At 46.9% G+C, this 11,788-nt stretch overlaps 1 protein-coding gene across 2 annotated transcripts; it reads right to left on the bottom strand.

The window, feature by feature from the left end:
• Window positions 1-379: 379 nt before the first annotated feature.
• Window positions 380-9,718, bottom strand: LOC122236202 (ral guanine nucleotide dissociation stimulator-like). Of its 2 annotated transcripts, none has more exons than XM_042977093.1 (13): window positions 9,491-9,718; window positions 8,913-9,020; window positions 7,267-7,454; window positions 5,737-5,930; window positions 5,212-5,588; window positions 4,207-4,422; window positions 3,722-3,825; window positions 3,150-3,219; window positions 2,459-2,527; window positions 1,946-2,020; window positions 1,331-1,363; window positions 855-976; window positions 380-650 (listed from the first exon to the last, which is right to left on the bottom strand). In XM_042977093.1, exons 1-13 carry the CDS (start codon window positions 9,674-9,676, stop codon window positions 614-616), a joined length of 1,779 nt encoding a protein of 592 aa, XP_042833027.1. In that variant the 5' UTR covers window positions 9,677-9,718; the 3' UTR covers window positions 380-613. The 2 variants fall into 2 exon arrangements, with proteins under 2 accessions (XP_042833027.1, XP_042833028.1); XM_042977094.1 differs by having other exon boundaries at window positions 9,481-9,569.
• Window positions 9,719-11,788: the final 2,070 nt, after the last annotated feature.

The following is an 11,788-nucleotide window of genomic DNA, read 5'->3' as shown; positions in this document are numbered from 1 at the left end:
CAATAAAAGAAGCAGGAAACAAACCTTTTCCTTTAAAGTGTAGAAAGCAGCCACTGTCCTGGGGCAGGTAGTAGTCCTGGAAATTGTTACACTTAAGGACATCTAATTTCAATGGTTGCTGCCATTCCTGTGAAAGTAACTTCAACCTCTAAATCTCAGTAATTCTGAGGGGCTGTCTCTTCTTTTTTACCCAAATTCATTATACTGAAATTAACCTGTTCTCTAAGAGGAATTTGGGAGGAGGGCTGGCTCTTCTCCTTCCTCCCACATACAATAGCTGATGACTCTGTAAGATTTCTTAGTTCAAGAAAGAATATGAGAGTCTGTACACCATTTAAGTTGCTGTAGGAAGTAATAGAACCAAACCAAACTCCTGGGCTATAAAAGAAAGAAGGCTTTAATATAATAATATTCAAATCTAGCTTTTACTATTTAAGATAAATATTGCCACTCCAAGTAGGTAAATAGATGGGAGGAAAAAGTGTCAAGGAGATGGGATTCATCACAGCAAGTGTCCAAGCTGCTGAGGAAAGGTTGCACTATCACTGGACATTCACTCAGTCCTGAGCTTGATTGTGGCCAATTCTTCTTGTTCTTGAGTTCCACTGGTCAGTTAGGATTGGGGCTCCAGCTGGCAGGACAGGATGTAGCTAAAGAGAGAATGACACCTGTGAGTCGACCAGGAGCTACAATTCAGGTGTCTCTCCCAGTGTTTTCCCAGTAGCTGGAATCTGGTGTTCCAGTGATCACCAGGAAACAAGGCTTGAGGCTGCCCAGGGAGCCATGGATGCAGGATCCCTAGAGTGGCCACCAGAAAGAGTCCACGCCTTTGCTCAGCTCCTGATGGGCCTCACCTCTCATCCTCACTGAGTCGCTCCACAGCCTGGAACCAGGCTCTAAACTGCTCCTTCGGTTCTAGAGTGTAGTTATCTGCAGCCACCTGGAGGAGCATGATCTCTTTCATTACTTCGTATTCCTAGGCCAAGAGAAGAACAGGATGCACACAGAGCCTGGGTGGGTTGAGCAGTGGGATAGGGGACCAGTCCTAGGTCTTTGCACATGTGGCAGCCTTCCTTCCCTGATAAATTCATCCAGTCTCAACCTGTTCGCAGAGGTGAGTATAAATAGCCCCTCCTCCTGCAGGAAGTTATCCCTGATGCCACTCCCCTGACTTCACTTACCAGATGGATGGGTCTTACACTTTTTCATTATCAAACTATTCCAGTAAATGTGTGATGGAGGGGATGAAGCCAAGAAATATTCTTCCCAGGGGCATCTCTGGTATCCACTCCCCTACACTTCCCTAATAGGAAGTGCCACAAATGCTCACCTTAGTTTTTTTCTTATGGTTGATCTCATCGCCCTAGAAAGCAAATAGCCAAAGTCCATCAGAAAGAGCCCCTTGTTATTGCTTGTTCCTTATACACATCCTTTCTCATGTTGTTCTCGTGCCAGGACACACTAGAAGACTGTCCATACACAGATAACAGGACTGGGATATAAGCCAGGCTCTGGGGTCCAGAGAAAGGAGGACATGGGGTGGACAGTCAAGCACCTTATAGCACAACCCTCTCTGATGACAGAAGGGGAGGCTGAAACCTCTGGGGGGAGGGGGCTGTTAGGCTATGTAAGTGCTTGCCGATGTGGAGGTGCCTGACTTTGCTCTCCCCCCATAAGCAGCCTGAGAGGGAGAGGCTGAGGTCAACTCAGACAAACTTCATGCAGCTTTGCATTCAGACAGTCTTGGGCACCAGGACCAGTGTCATAAGTGCAAACTCCCTTCACTCATCACTGAGATGAGAAACTCTAGCTCACAGGGGTAGCTGTGAAGCTCTCATGAGGGGAGGTTTGCCAAGTACTGAGGTCTCAGGACTCATTACAGGGGTTCTCCACTCCCAAACCTCAGGATTCTGGGCCCTCCTACACAATCTAGAGGTTCACTCACCTTCAGATAGTCCTCCATTGCAGTGTCCAGCATCACCATGTCAGTGAGGAAAGTGCCAAGGAAGGGGACAACACCCTGTGTCATTAGAGTAGGGGTGGGATGAGTCCCTGCTCTCAGGTGCACACAGGGACCCTCCCTTGAAAATGCTTCAGCCTCCTGGTCCACCCCAGGTTCTCACATGGAGCAGCCTAGGATCCCTAGCAGCCGCCTCTCAATTCCCCCTTACCCTCACCCTCCAAGGACATCAGACTTCTCCTAATCACCACCAGGGCCTGCTTTTAGAAAATCAAATTGTATGTAGTCCTAGGCCCCTCTCCACCCACAAATCCATTCTGCATCCAGCTGGATAGACCCTCCTCCCAGTCACTTTAAAATAAGAGTTTTGGAAGCTGTGGCAACAAGAGGAGGAGCTGGAGTAGAAAGGTCCACCTGTCTTGATCTGGAGGCCTCCAGCTGTCAGAGAGGAGCCCTTCTCCTCTCACTCTGGAGGCTCTATTCCCCAGGAACACTCACCTTCTTCTGCAGCCTTTTCTGGGCTCTCTGGCGGCTCATCATCAGGGTGGCCCATTTAGATGGCCGCTCCTGCAGGGGCAAGGACAAGTTCATTGAGACCATAATATCCTCAGTCCACTCCCCCCCCCCCCCACCATCTTTGACTTGAGACCCTGGACATCTGACCCAAGTCAGCTGGTACCAATGCTACATTATCCTTAAACATGCTGTGAGTGATTCTAGCACAATCTCAGCTCCAACATTCACTCCATGTGTGACCTTGAACTTGCAGCCTGGCCTTCCTGAGCTTGTTTTCTCATTGAGAAAAGTGAGAACACCACCTACATCACATGGTCTTCTGAGGACTCAGTGTCCTATTACTATCATTATTGTTTCCCTCCACCCATCCCAACCCCACTACTGAGCAGAGGGCTGTCCTCTGGGCTCTCAAGCTGTATACAGGTCCCCATCTGGACTAGCTGTTAATATGGAGAGACAGGGTGTCTATAGCATCTGGTTGAACAGCACCTTCTTGCTCCACCCCCAATGGAATCTTCACCCCAAACTGTAACCATATTCATACCAAAGGCTTCACCTCCCCAAGGAATGCTTCAGATCATTCCCCTACACAGCAGTCTTTCTTCATCCACTCAGGACCCTGTTCCCTCAGGCCCCACCCTCTCTCTTCCCAAACCTCCTCCTCCCATGATACCTTCAGGAACAGTTCCCTTCTCTGTGGGTTATCTTCAGTGCACAGCTTTTTAAATTTTTGAAAGCTCTTCCTGAATAGAGGAAAAAATGGCAGAAAAAATTATAGGAATCATGTGGCTTGAATGTAAGTCCCTCTTATTTGAGTACTCCAAAAAGTCAAACTGCCAGTATTAGGGTTTTCTCTGGATTCCTCTGAGAACTAAGGTGTTTGTAGGACATGGAGGGAGCTCTCATGTGAGTCATCCAGTGCCACCATTTCCATATTAATTGAGCAACTCTGTTTCAGTCAGGTGTGGTTTCAATTGGGCAGAGAGTTTTGTTGCTGTAAAGTAAGCGCTTGATAATATTTAATTTGGGTCAACTCAGTGCGTGATATTTAAGAAAAAATATTTCTGTAGCTGGAGTCAGGGTGGACTATTCTCCAGGGTGGGTTATAGACCTGTACACCAGCCCAGGTTCTATTGCCAGGGTTTGCTGCCTCCCAGGAGGGTCCCAGTTACTGAGGGGGAAAAGATGTGCATATGGGAAATCCCTCATCCACCCTGATCCTTCTATGGAGAGAGGCATACTCACCTGGAAACTTTCTCCCATGTCTTCTTCAGAGAGTAAATTGAGGCACTCTGCAGAGCAGAGAGGATGGCATGCAGTGAAGAGTAGTTCCGCATGATTTGACAGGCCTGGGGAGGGAAGAGAATGAGTGGTCATGTGGGTAGCAGGAGTCCTATTTGCTCTAAAGTATCAGTCTCCCTCAGTTTAAATTTTCCCTCCAAGATGACAGATATCCAGGTGCCTGCAGAAGGGCACATATAAGACCCAAAGAGTAACACTGCTGGGGAGAGGGAAGATTTTAGCTCATTCCAAGGAAGGAGCCAGGTAGGAACTGAGCGTTCCACCATTGGGACATGCAAGTAAAGGTCAGCATGTCCCTGGAGGGAAGAGCCTAGGGACTGTGCAGACCCTAGGGCTTAGACTAGGGACTCCAACCCTGAGAATTGATAAAGGAAATATCAGTTTCCAAGGCTCAGAAGAGTGACTCATCTTGGCCTCCCATAAAATACCTTGGCCACCTTTATCCAGTGCTCCACCACCATGGCCCTGTCCTGGGCTATCATTCTTGGGTTTCCAAGGCAGGTGGTGATGACACAGTTGACCACACTGTTAAATTGGGTGACGGTAGCACAGACTGTGGGTGCCAGGTGCTCATTACCAGGCTTATTCCGCTTGGACCAGATGGAGCCCAGGCACTGATGAGGCAGCACCTTCTTGAACAGCTCCTAGAGAATGGGGTGGGGAGGGTAGGAGTGTTCAGCCAGCCATTTCACATTCAGGATTAGTGTCCTAGGTAGGAGGTTACCAGGTCAGAGCTTTAGTTCCTGAAGCTGAGAATGTGGCCTGAGCCTGATTGGAATCCCTGGATTTCATTCCATTCTATTTTCACTGAGGGAGTCAAGTACAGGAAGACCTAGGAGTGAATACTGGCAGGGAAGGAAGGAGAGAATTTGTACCCTGGTCATCCTTGCTAACCCCAGCCTCTAGATGACAGTTCAATGTGACTCCTCACAAGGGGGCATTTTCCACTCCACCTGTTTTTCCCTTTGGTCCTACTCTCCTTTCGATGCACATTCCCCCATGACAGTTACAACCATAGGTTTCTCTGTTTCCCCTTGTAGTTATGTACATGTCAGATGCCTAATAAGTGCACAGGGTGTTAAGACTCCAAGGAAGATGGGTGGGTGACCCATGGACTTGACTGCACCCAGTGAGCTGTCTTCCTCCACCTGAAGGACCAGGGCCTACCCATTTTTCTAGCTGTTCTATCTCATTTAATCTACACAGTAACTCTGCATCAATTCTTATCAGTGCCTATCTCTACAGTTTGCAGCTGGACAGTGAAAGCTTGATTTAAGGACCTTGGCAGGGTAACATGGTTGATAAGTGGTCGAGCTGAAATTTGGACCCGGACTATAGTAGTCCACATCAGGGAAAGGCAGGTCTGGGTTAGCTGACGGCAAAAATGTAGAAAGTGCCCTGCCCTGTCCTGCCCTGAGAGCCCAGCTTCTTACCGCATCTATGTACGTTAGCTGCTCTGCCACCAGCTTGGGAGGGAAGTCCATGAGGCTGGGCTTCTCCTCATTCAGCTGGTTCTTTGGGGTCACATGCCCGTGGCAGGAAGGCTCTGGCGCTGGAGTTGGCTCTGTCTCTATTTTTAGAGCTGGAGTTAAAATTCTAAGTAAAGCTGATGATTGAGCTGATTGTAGCTGTGGACCTGGCACATATGCTGAAGAAGATGTTAGCACTTGTTCCAGTTCTGGAACAGCTGATGGAGGTGATGCTGGCTCTGACGCTTGAGGTGATGGTTGAAACATAACTGGCGCTGTCTCTAGTTCCATAGTAGACCCCTTTTCTGGCTCTGCAACTGGAAGGAGCCCTGGGGCTGGCACTGGACCAGGATAAAGAGAAAGGTTCATCCACATAACTGACTTTCCAGGTGCCTTCCCAAAAACAGGACAGGTACCATTGCTTTCAAAACAATATTCAGCCCATGAACCCCACCCCAGTTAGTCTTCCCAGATTTTAATCCCCTTTACCATCTGACTCTGCCTCAGTGGGCTCCAGAGTTTCCTGATGCACCAGGATAAGGGCGGTGTGGTTCTTCAGGTTCCAGTCATGCAGCTTCATATCCACATAGGCTGTCTTTACTTTGAAACTGGTAAAATTCAGAGACTGCCAGGTATCCTGAAATTTCTGGTCAGGCCATGTACTCAAGATGGGAGAGAGGGTGCTGGGTAGAGTCATGTGTGGAGAAGCATCAGAGGCCTGGCCTTTTATTCCACACTGTACTCCCACAGCATCATTATTTCTCTATGGATCCCAGAGGATGGCCCAGCCCACTTCCAACCCCGCCTTTGCAGTGGAAGGCCTAGTCATCCAGAAAACCTGTGTGAGTCTGGTTTTTTCACTGATACTCTTCTCACCACGGCCTTGGGCATAGTCAATGCCATCCTCAGTAAAGACCAGTAATAGGGCTTACGTTTGAGGCCGATTTATGAGCAGTCTTCTCACTACACCTTCTGTTCTTGGCCCTAGTTGCTGTGGTAAGCAGAGGTAGATATGGAGAGAAGCAGGCAGAGCCAGATAGAACAGTAGAAGGGATGGGTCTCTTAGGCACCAACTGAACCCAGACTGTGCTTTGCTTCCCAGTTTTGGGGCCCCATCCACAGCTCTCTTTGACTCATTTGCTTCTTCACAGGAAGCCCCCAAACATAAGCCCTCCTATGGAAATCAAGAGATCTGTGAGTTCCATGGTTCTGAAAGTCCTCCTCCAGCCACAACCCCTAAAGTCTCTTATGCTGCTCTGTGGATGCAGGAGGCCCTCCTACTGAACCTGAAGACCTGAACATGAGTATGTTTACTTGGTCTTGTAGTCTGTCATAATGGTCAAATAAGGGACAATCCTTTCATACCCAGAGGACGCCATGAAAATGTCACATATAATGAACCAAGGACATGAGTGTAGAGTGATTGCCTACTCTCTGACTAGAATTGACACCAAGGCATTGTGTCTACTTTATTCACTGAATTATCTTAGTGACTAGAAAAGTGCCTGCATTACTAGGTGATTAACATATACTGTTGATTGAATTAACCCAACCAGTACTTTTCAGATAACTGTGTGGGCCATGGGTGCCTCTGCCTGTCCCCCAGCAAGCCCTAGTCTGGCCATATAAAGGAAAAATACCAAGCCCAGCTAGATAGAATCTCAGAAGTCCTTTGCAAACAGGACAACTTCTGCTTTCCATGTCCTTTTCTAAATTCAGAAGTGCCACAGGCCTGCGAGGGTTGAGGTTGAGAGCTTCTTCACTGGAGAGAGAGAGAACTATTAAACCTAAAGATACTCAGCATGTCCAGCAGCCCTTTCTACAGAGTCAGGCACCAGATAAGCCCATGCCATGTTTTCTCCCATAGTTTACTACAGTTGACACTGTGAGGTTCATCCTCTTACCACCGCACTCCCAGAAGAGGAAAGTGAAGCTCATAGAGGTGCAGTGACATTCCCAAGATACACAAGTAGTAAATGGGAGGCTCCCCCCTGTGCTGTGTATGAGGCAAGCACTCACCTTTTGAACTGCTGTCCCAGGACTAATTGGGCCATGGGGAACACCTGGTATATGCAGAAAATGGTTGTGATGTTTGAGATGTTTCTATCCTGGAAAGGTGATTGTAGCAGGGACTGTAAAAAATTTTCCATTGTGCCTTCCTTGAGCTTCAGCATTGTACAGGCCTCATCCAGGGACAGGGTTGATTCCTTTTAACACCGGGTAGACAAGGAGGGGCATGTAGTCAGCTTCAATACCATGAACTACCAGGAAGATCAGGGTCTGGTTCTCAGACCAAAGACCCCCATCCCTTTGGGAACTTGTGAAAGAGAAGGGACTCGGGTGCCCACACAGAATAAGGTTCTAGGCTTAAAATTGCAATTGGTTTTATGGGGGAAATGATAAACCATTGGTAACTTCCAAGCATTCTCTTAGCTGAGCAACAATAGCACTTCTTTTAATAGCCTATATTAAGAGCATTATGCCAGTGAGTCATCAGTAAACATCCCTACTGTAGATATGAGAAAACAGAGGGTTAGAATTTCGAATGCTGCTCAAGATCATATAGGTTAGTCCTGAGAATTGTCAAAAGCATGGGCTGCATTTCCTCTAAGCTAATGAGGCTTGGTCTGTTCCTGATAGGGAGAAAGTTTCTGGGGGAAACCACCTTCTTCAGCAGGCCCCAGGGAGCCAGTCAATTGTAGTCTGGGTTCCAGGCTTACCCTGATCATCTCTGGGTCCCGAGAAAGGACATGAATCTGGACCTGTTCTCACCCTATACCAGCACTTGATGTTGTTGCTGGACTGATGCACCTGCTGCTTGTCAAGGGAGATGGAATTTAATCCTTAGAGCAGCTCATCAAAGATTTCCTGGGTGAAACTCTTAAAAGACAGAGGCAGGTATCTCAGCCAGGAGGCATCAAAGTCCTTCCACCCAATTAGTGCTTCCATGTTATGGCAGATCTAGCAACCTAAAACATTCTTTTAGGACACTTAAGATTTTCCCTGCATCACTGTTGACATGAAAACAGAATTGAATCCTGTCAAGTTCCAACAGACTTGAAAGGCTGAAACAGTGGCACACAACCTCCTTTATGGAATATTATGAAGACATATAAGAACACAGCTCATGACTTGGTGGGCCTACAATAATTTAATGTGTTCTGAGAGACAAGACATTACAGAAACATATAGAATGGCTTCATCCCACCCTTAATTTTGTGTTAAATCACCCTGTTTTGTGTGATGATATGTAAGGGCTTGGAGAAGTTCTGCAAGGACAGTGGAGCTGAGTGCTACCCAGGATATCTGGGGCAAGTAGGTAAAATAATAAAACAGCAGTAAAATGCAAAGATACTCATGGCCTCATGAAAAGTAAAAAATAAATAAATAAATAAAAATGATTAATTAAAAACATTAAATATGTTCTCTATCAAAATATAAAAAATAAAATACATACACAATACATGCATTCTCTACCATTCCAACATATGTAAAGAGTGTCCTCCTACCTTACCACATAGCTGGTGGCAGAGGTTTGGATATTCAGATTATTTTGTGGTTGGGCCTGTGGGACGCTCATGTGGAAATACAATGTGAGGGCCTCAGGTTTGGCCCCATATTTATGTGCAGGCCCTGGGTGTGAAAAACCCTCTTCCCATTCTTACCTCAGAGCAGCGCTGATTCTTGGTATCCTTCTGCACCTGACACTTATCTAGGGCGCTGCCGTAGTTGAAGCCATGGACCAGCTCCTCAAAGATATCTTGGGTGAAGCTCTGCAAGTACAGTGCCCCGTAGTCGGGCCAAGAGACCTTAGGGTCCTCCCTGGACATTGCCACAAGGGGACATCCCCATTAGAAATTGTGTTCTCTACAGTACAGGCTAAGAGGGGAAGCTGTAAAGACATCCAGCAAGGAGGAAACCAGAAGAAACTCTAGGGCTCGTAATTAACATATAGGTAGTTGAACTTGGTCCCCAGCAATTATCGTCTCCTGCCTGCCAAGACCTGGGGTATGAACATGAGAGATGTGCTAGGCTTTCAACACCTGACATCTTGCTTCTGCTCATGAAGGGCATAGCCCTCGTCCTCTGTCCCCTCCCCTGATCTCTCTCTCTCTCTCTCACACACACACACACACACACACACACACACACACACGAGGGGCAAGAGGTGTAGGCCTGCTCTGGGCAGGATCAGAGTTGTGGCATGCTCTCCAGTGGGCTGCCCTGAGCTACCTTGTGTTACCTGTGAGCGCCTCCTGCCAAATGACCAACAGCTTCGGAGATGAGGGCTGAGCTGATGTCTACAGTGACATAAAGGTTTCTCACTCTGGGCTTTCTTAAGCCCACATATCCTGAAAATGGGGATACAGCAACAGAACATTTTGTTCTCTAGAGTGACTCTGGGCAAGTGAGCTGGAAAGCAGGCCATCTCTAGAATGTGGGCACCTGGTTACCAGAGTTCTAAGTTCTGTTGAAGCCTATCACCAAGGAAGTGAAGTCACTTTTTCAAGATTCCAGTACCTGGGGCCCTTCTTTAAATGAGACCTATCTAGAACCCCTTATTGATAGTTGACTGCTTATCTTTCTCCTCCAATGTCATCTCCTTAACTGTAAACAATGAGTCAAAAATGCCATAGCCACAACTCCCTGGAAATGCAAGTAGGGTTCTAATTTTGAGGATACAGAACTGAATTCAGCTTTTTTTCTTTGTTTTACCAGTTATATGTCCTAACTCAATGTGTCTCTCAAGTATTCCATAGTTTCCTAATGTGCATGTTGGGATCAGGCTAGAATATACTTCCTAGGAGCCTCATCGGGTGTAAATGGATAATATATGGATAATATTTATAATATGTGTGGGCTGGGGCACCTGGGTGGCTCAGTCGGTTAAGCGTCCGACTTCGGCTCAGGTCACAATCTCGCGGTCTGTGGGTTCGAGCCCCGCGTCGGGCTCCGGGCTGATGGCTCAGAGCCTGGAGCCTGCTTCCGATTCTGTGTCTCCCTCTCTCTCTGACCCTCCCCCGTTCATGCTCTGTCTCTCTCTGTCTCAAAAATAAATAAACTTAAAAAAAAATTTAATATGTGTGGGCTGTTGTCCAGTGTATCTGAGGCCCAAAATCAAGTATGGAAGAATTAAAAAAAGGGGCGGGATGTGGCATGGAGTACTATTCAAAAGAGACATCAGTGTAGTAATGGAACAGCCACTCTTCCTCTTGGCCTTATTTTAATACGGGTCCCATGATGGGGTAGAATGGTAGTAAAACCAGTTGTTTCCTGTTGTATTTAGAATGAGACTCAGTTGTCTCATTTCAATCTATGAGGGGGCAGCCTTCACAATGGCTCCCCATGCTGACTTGTGGTATATTGTTTTGTAACTCCTAAGTGGCTAGCGACTGGTTTCTGACCGATAGGATACAGCCAATGTGATGGAAAGTCATGTCTAAGTTTCAATTTCAAATAGTCTTTCACTTCCTAGTTACTTCCTCTCATGTACCATTTCTCTCCTCTTTCCCTTTCCCTTTTTCTTTATCCCTTTTTTCTTTACCTTTCTTTAACCAAAAATCAAGTAGTGTTTTGAGCTGCCATTATATAGAGGCTCACATGGCAGAGAACTGAGGCAGTGTCCAGGCTGAAAGACACATAGGAACCCAGGCTCTGAGTCCAAATGGCATCCTGAATCATATGAGTCAACTTGGGAGAAAATATTCTTCCAATCTAGCCTCAGTTGAGGCCACAGCTGCAGCTTCTGACATACCCTGAGGCTGGGGAACCAAGTTAATATGTGCCTGGTTTCCTCATCCACAAAAAATTGTGAGGTATTAAATATATGTGTTTTACAGTGCAAGGTATTGGGACAATGCAGTAACAGAAGAGCAACAGATAACTTTCTACCAGGCCTCAGCACTTCTCCCTGCCCCTCCTCCCTCCCCTTTGCTCTCCTCCTAGTTTCCCTCCAGCCACACTGGCTGCCTTTTTCACCTCCTCTGGACAAACTGGCTTCTGTTAGTGAGTGTCTGAAGCAGTGGTAGCTTCTTCCTGACACACTGCACGATGACTTGTTCAAGTCTAGCTCCCTTTTGTCATTCTGTTCTCAGCAATGTCATCCCCAGTGAGGCCTTTCATACCTTCCTACCCAATGACTCTCCAGCCTTCATTCATAGCACACATCATTTGCTTTTTTCTTTCACATGCCTTTGCTTTTGTGCTATTGCCTATCTCTAGACTTGAGTTCCTGGAAGGCAGGTAGCTCTTGGTATTTTCAGCTCCACACATGGGCCCAACAAGGTACCTGGCATCAGGTTAAAAGCTTAGTGCATAGTTAATAAATAAATGACAAGGTCTTGGAGCCCATCTCCCCTTTTAACCACCTACACTGAAGAGAGAAATACTGCTAACAGTTTCAAGTTGTTTCTGGGCAGGAGGACAACCACAATGGCCTGTACATGACTTTTCATGCTCCAGTTCCTCCAGCAGAACACCCTAGGTATCATGGAAGAAGACTTCTTGAATTCTGTTCTCCAGCTCTAGCATTATAGCCCCA

The sequence above is a fragment of the Panthera tigris genome, assembly GCF_018350195.1.
Source record: "Panthera tigris isolate Pti1 chromosome A3 unlocalized genomic scaffold, P.tigris_Pti1_mat1.1 chrA3_random_Un_scaffold_92, whole genome shotgun sequence".
NCBI classification, from domain to species: Eukaryota; Metazoa; Chordata; class Mammalia; order Carnivora; family Felidae; genus Panthera; species Panthera tigris.
This window is presented reverse-complemented; position numbering and strand designations above follow the sequence as displayed.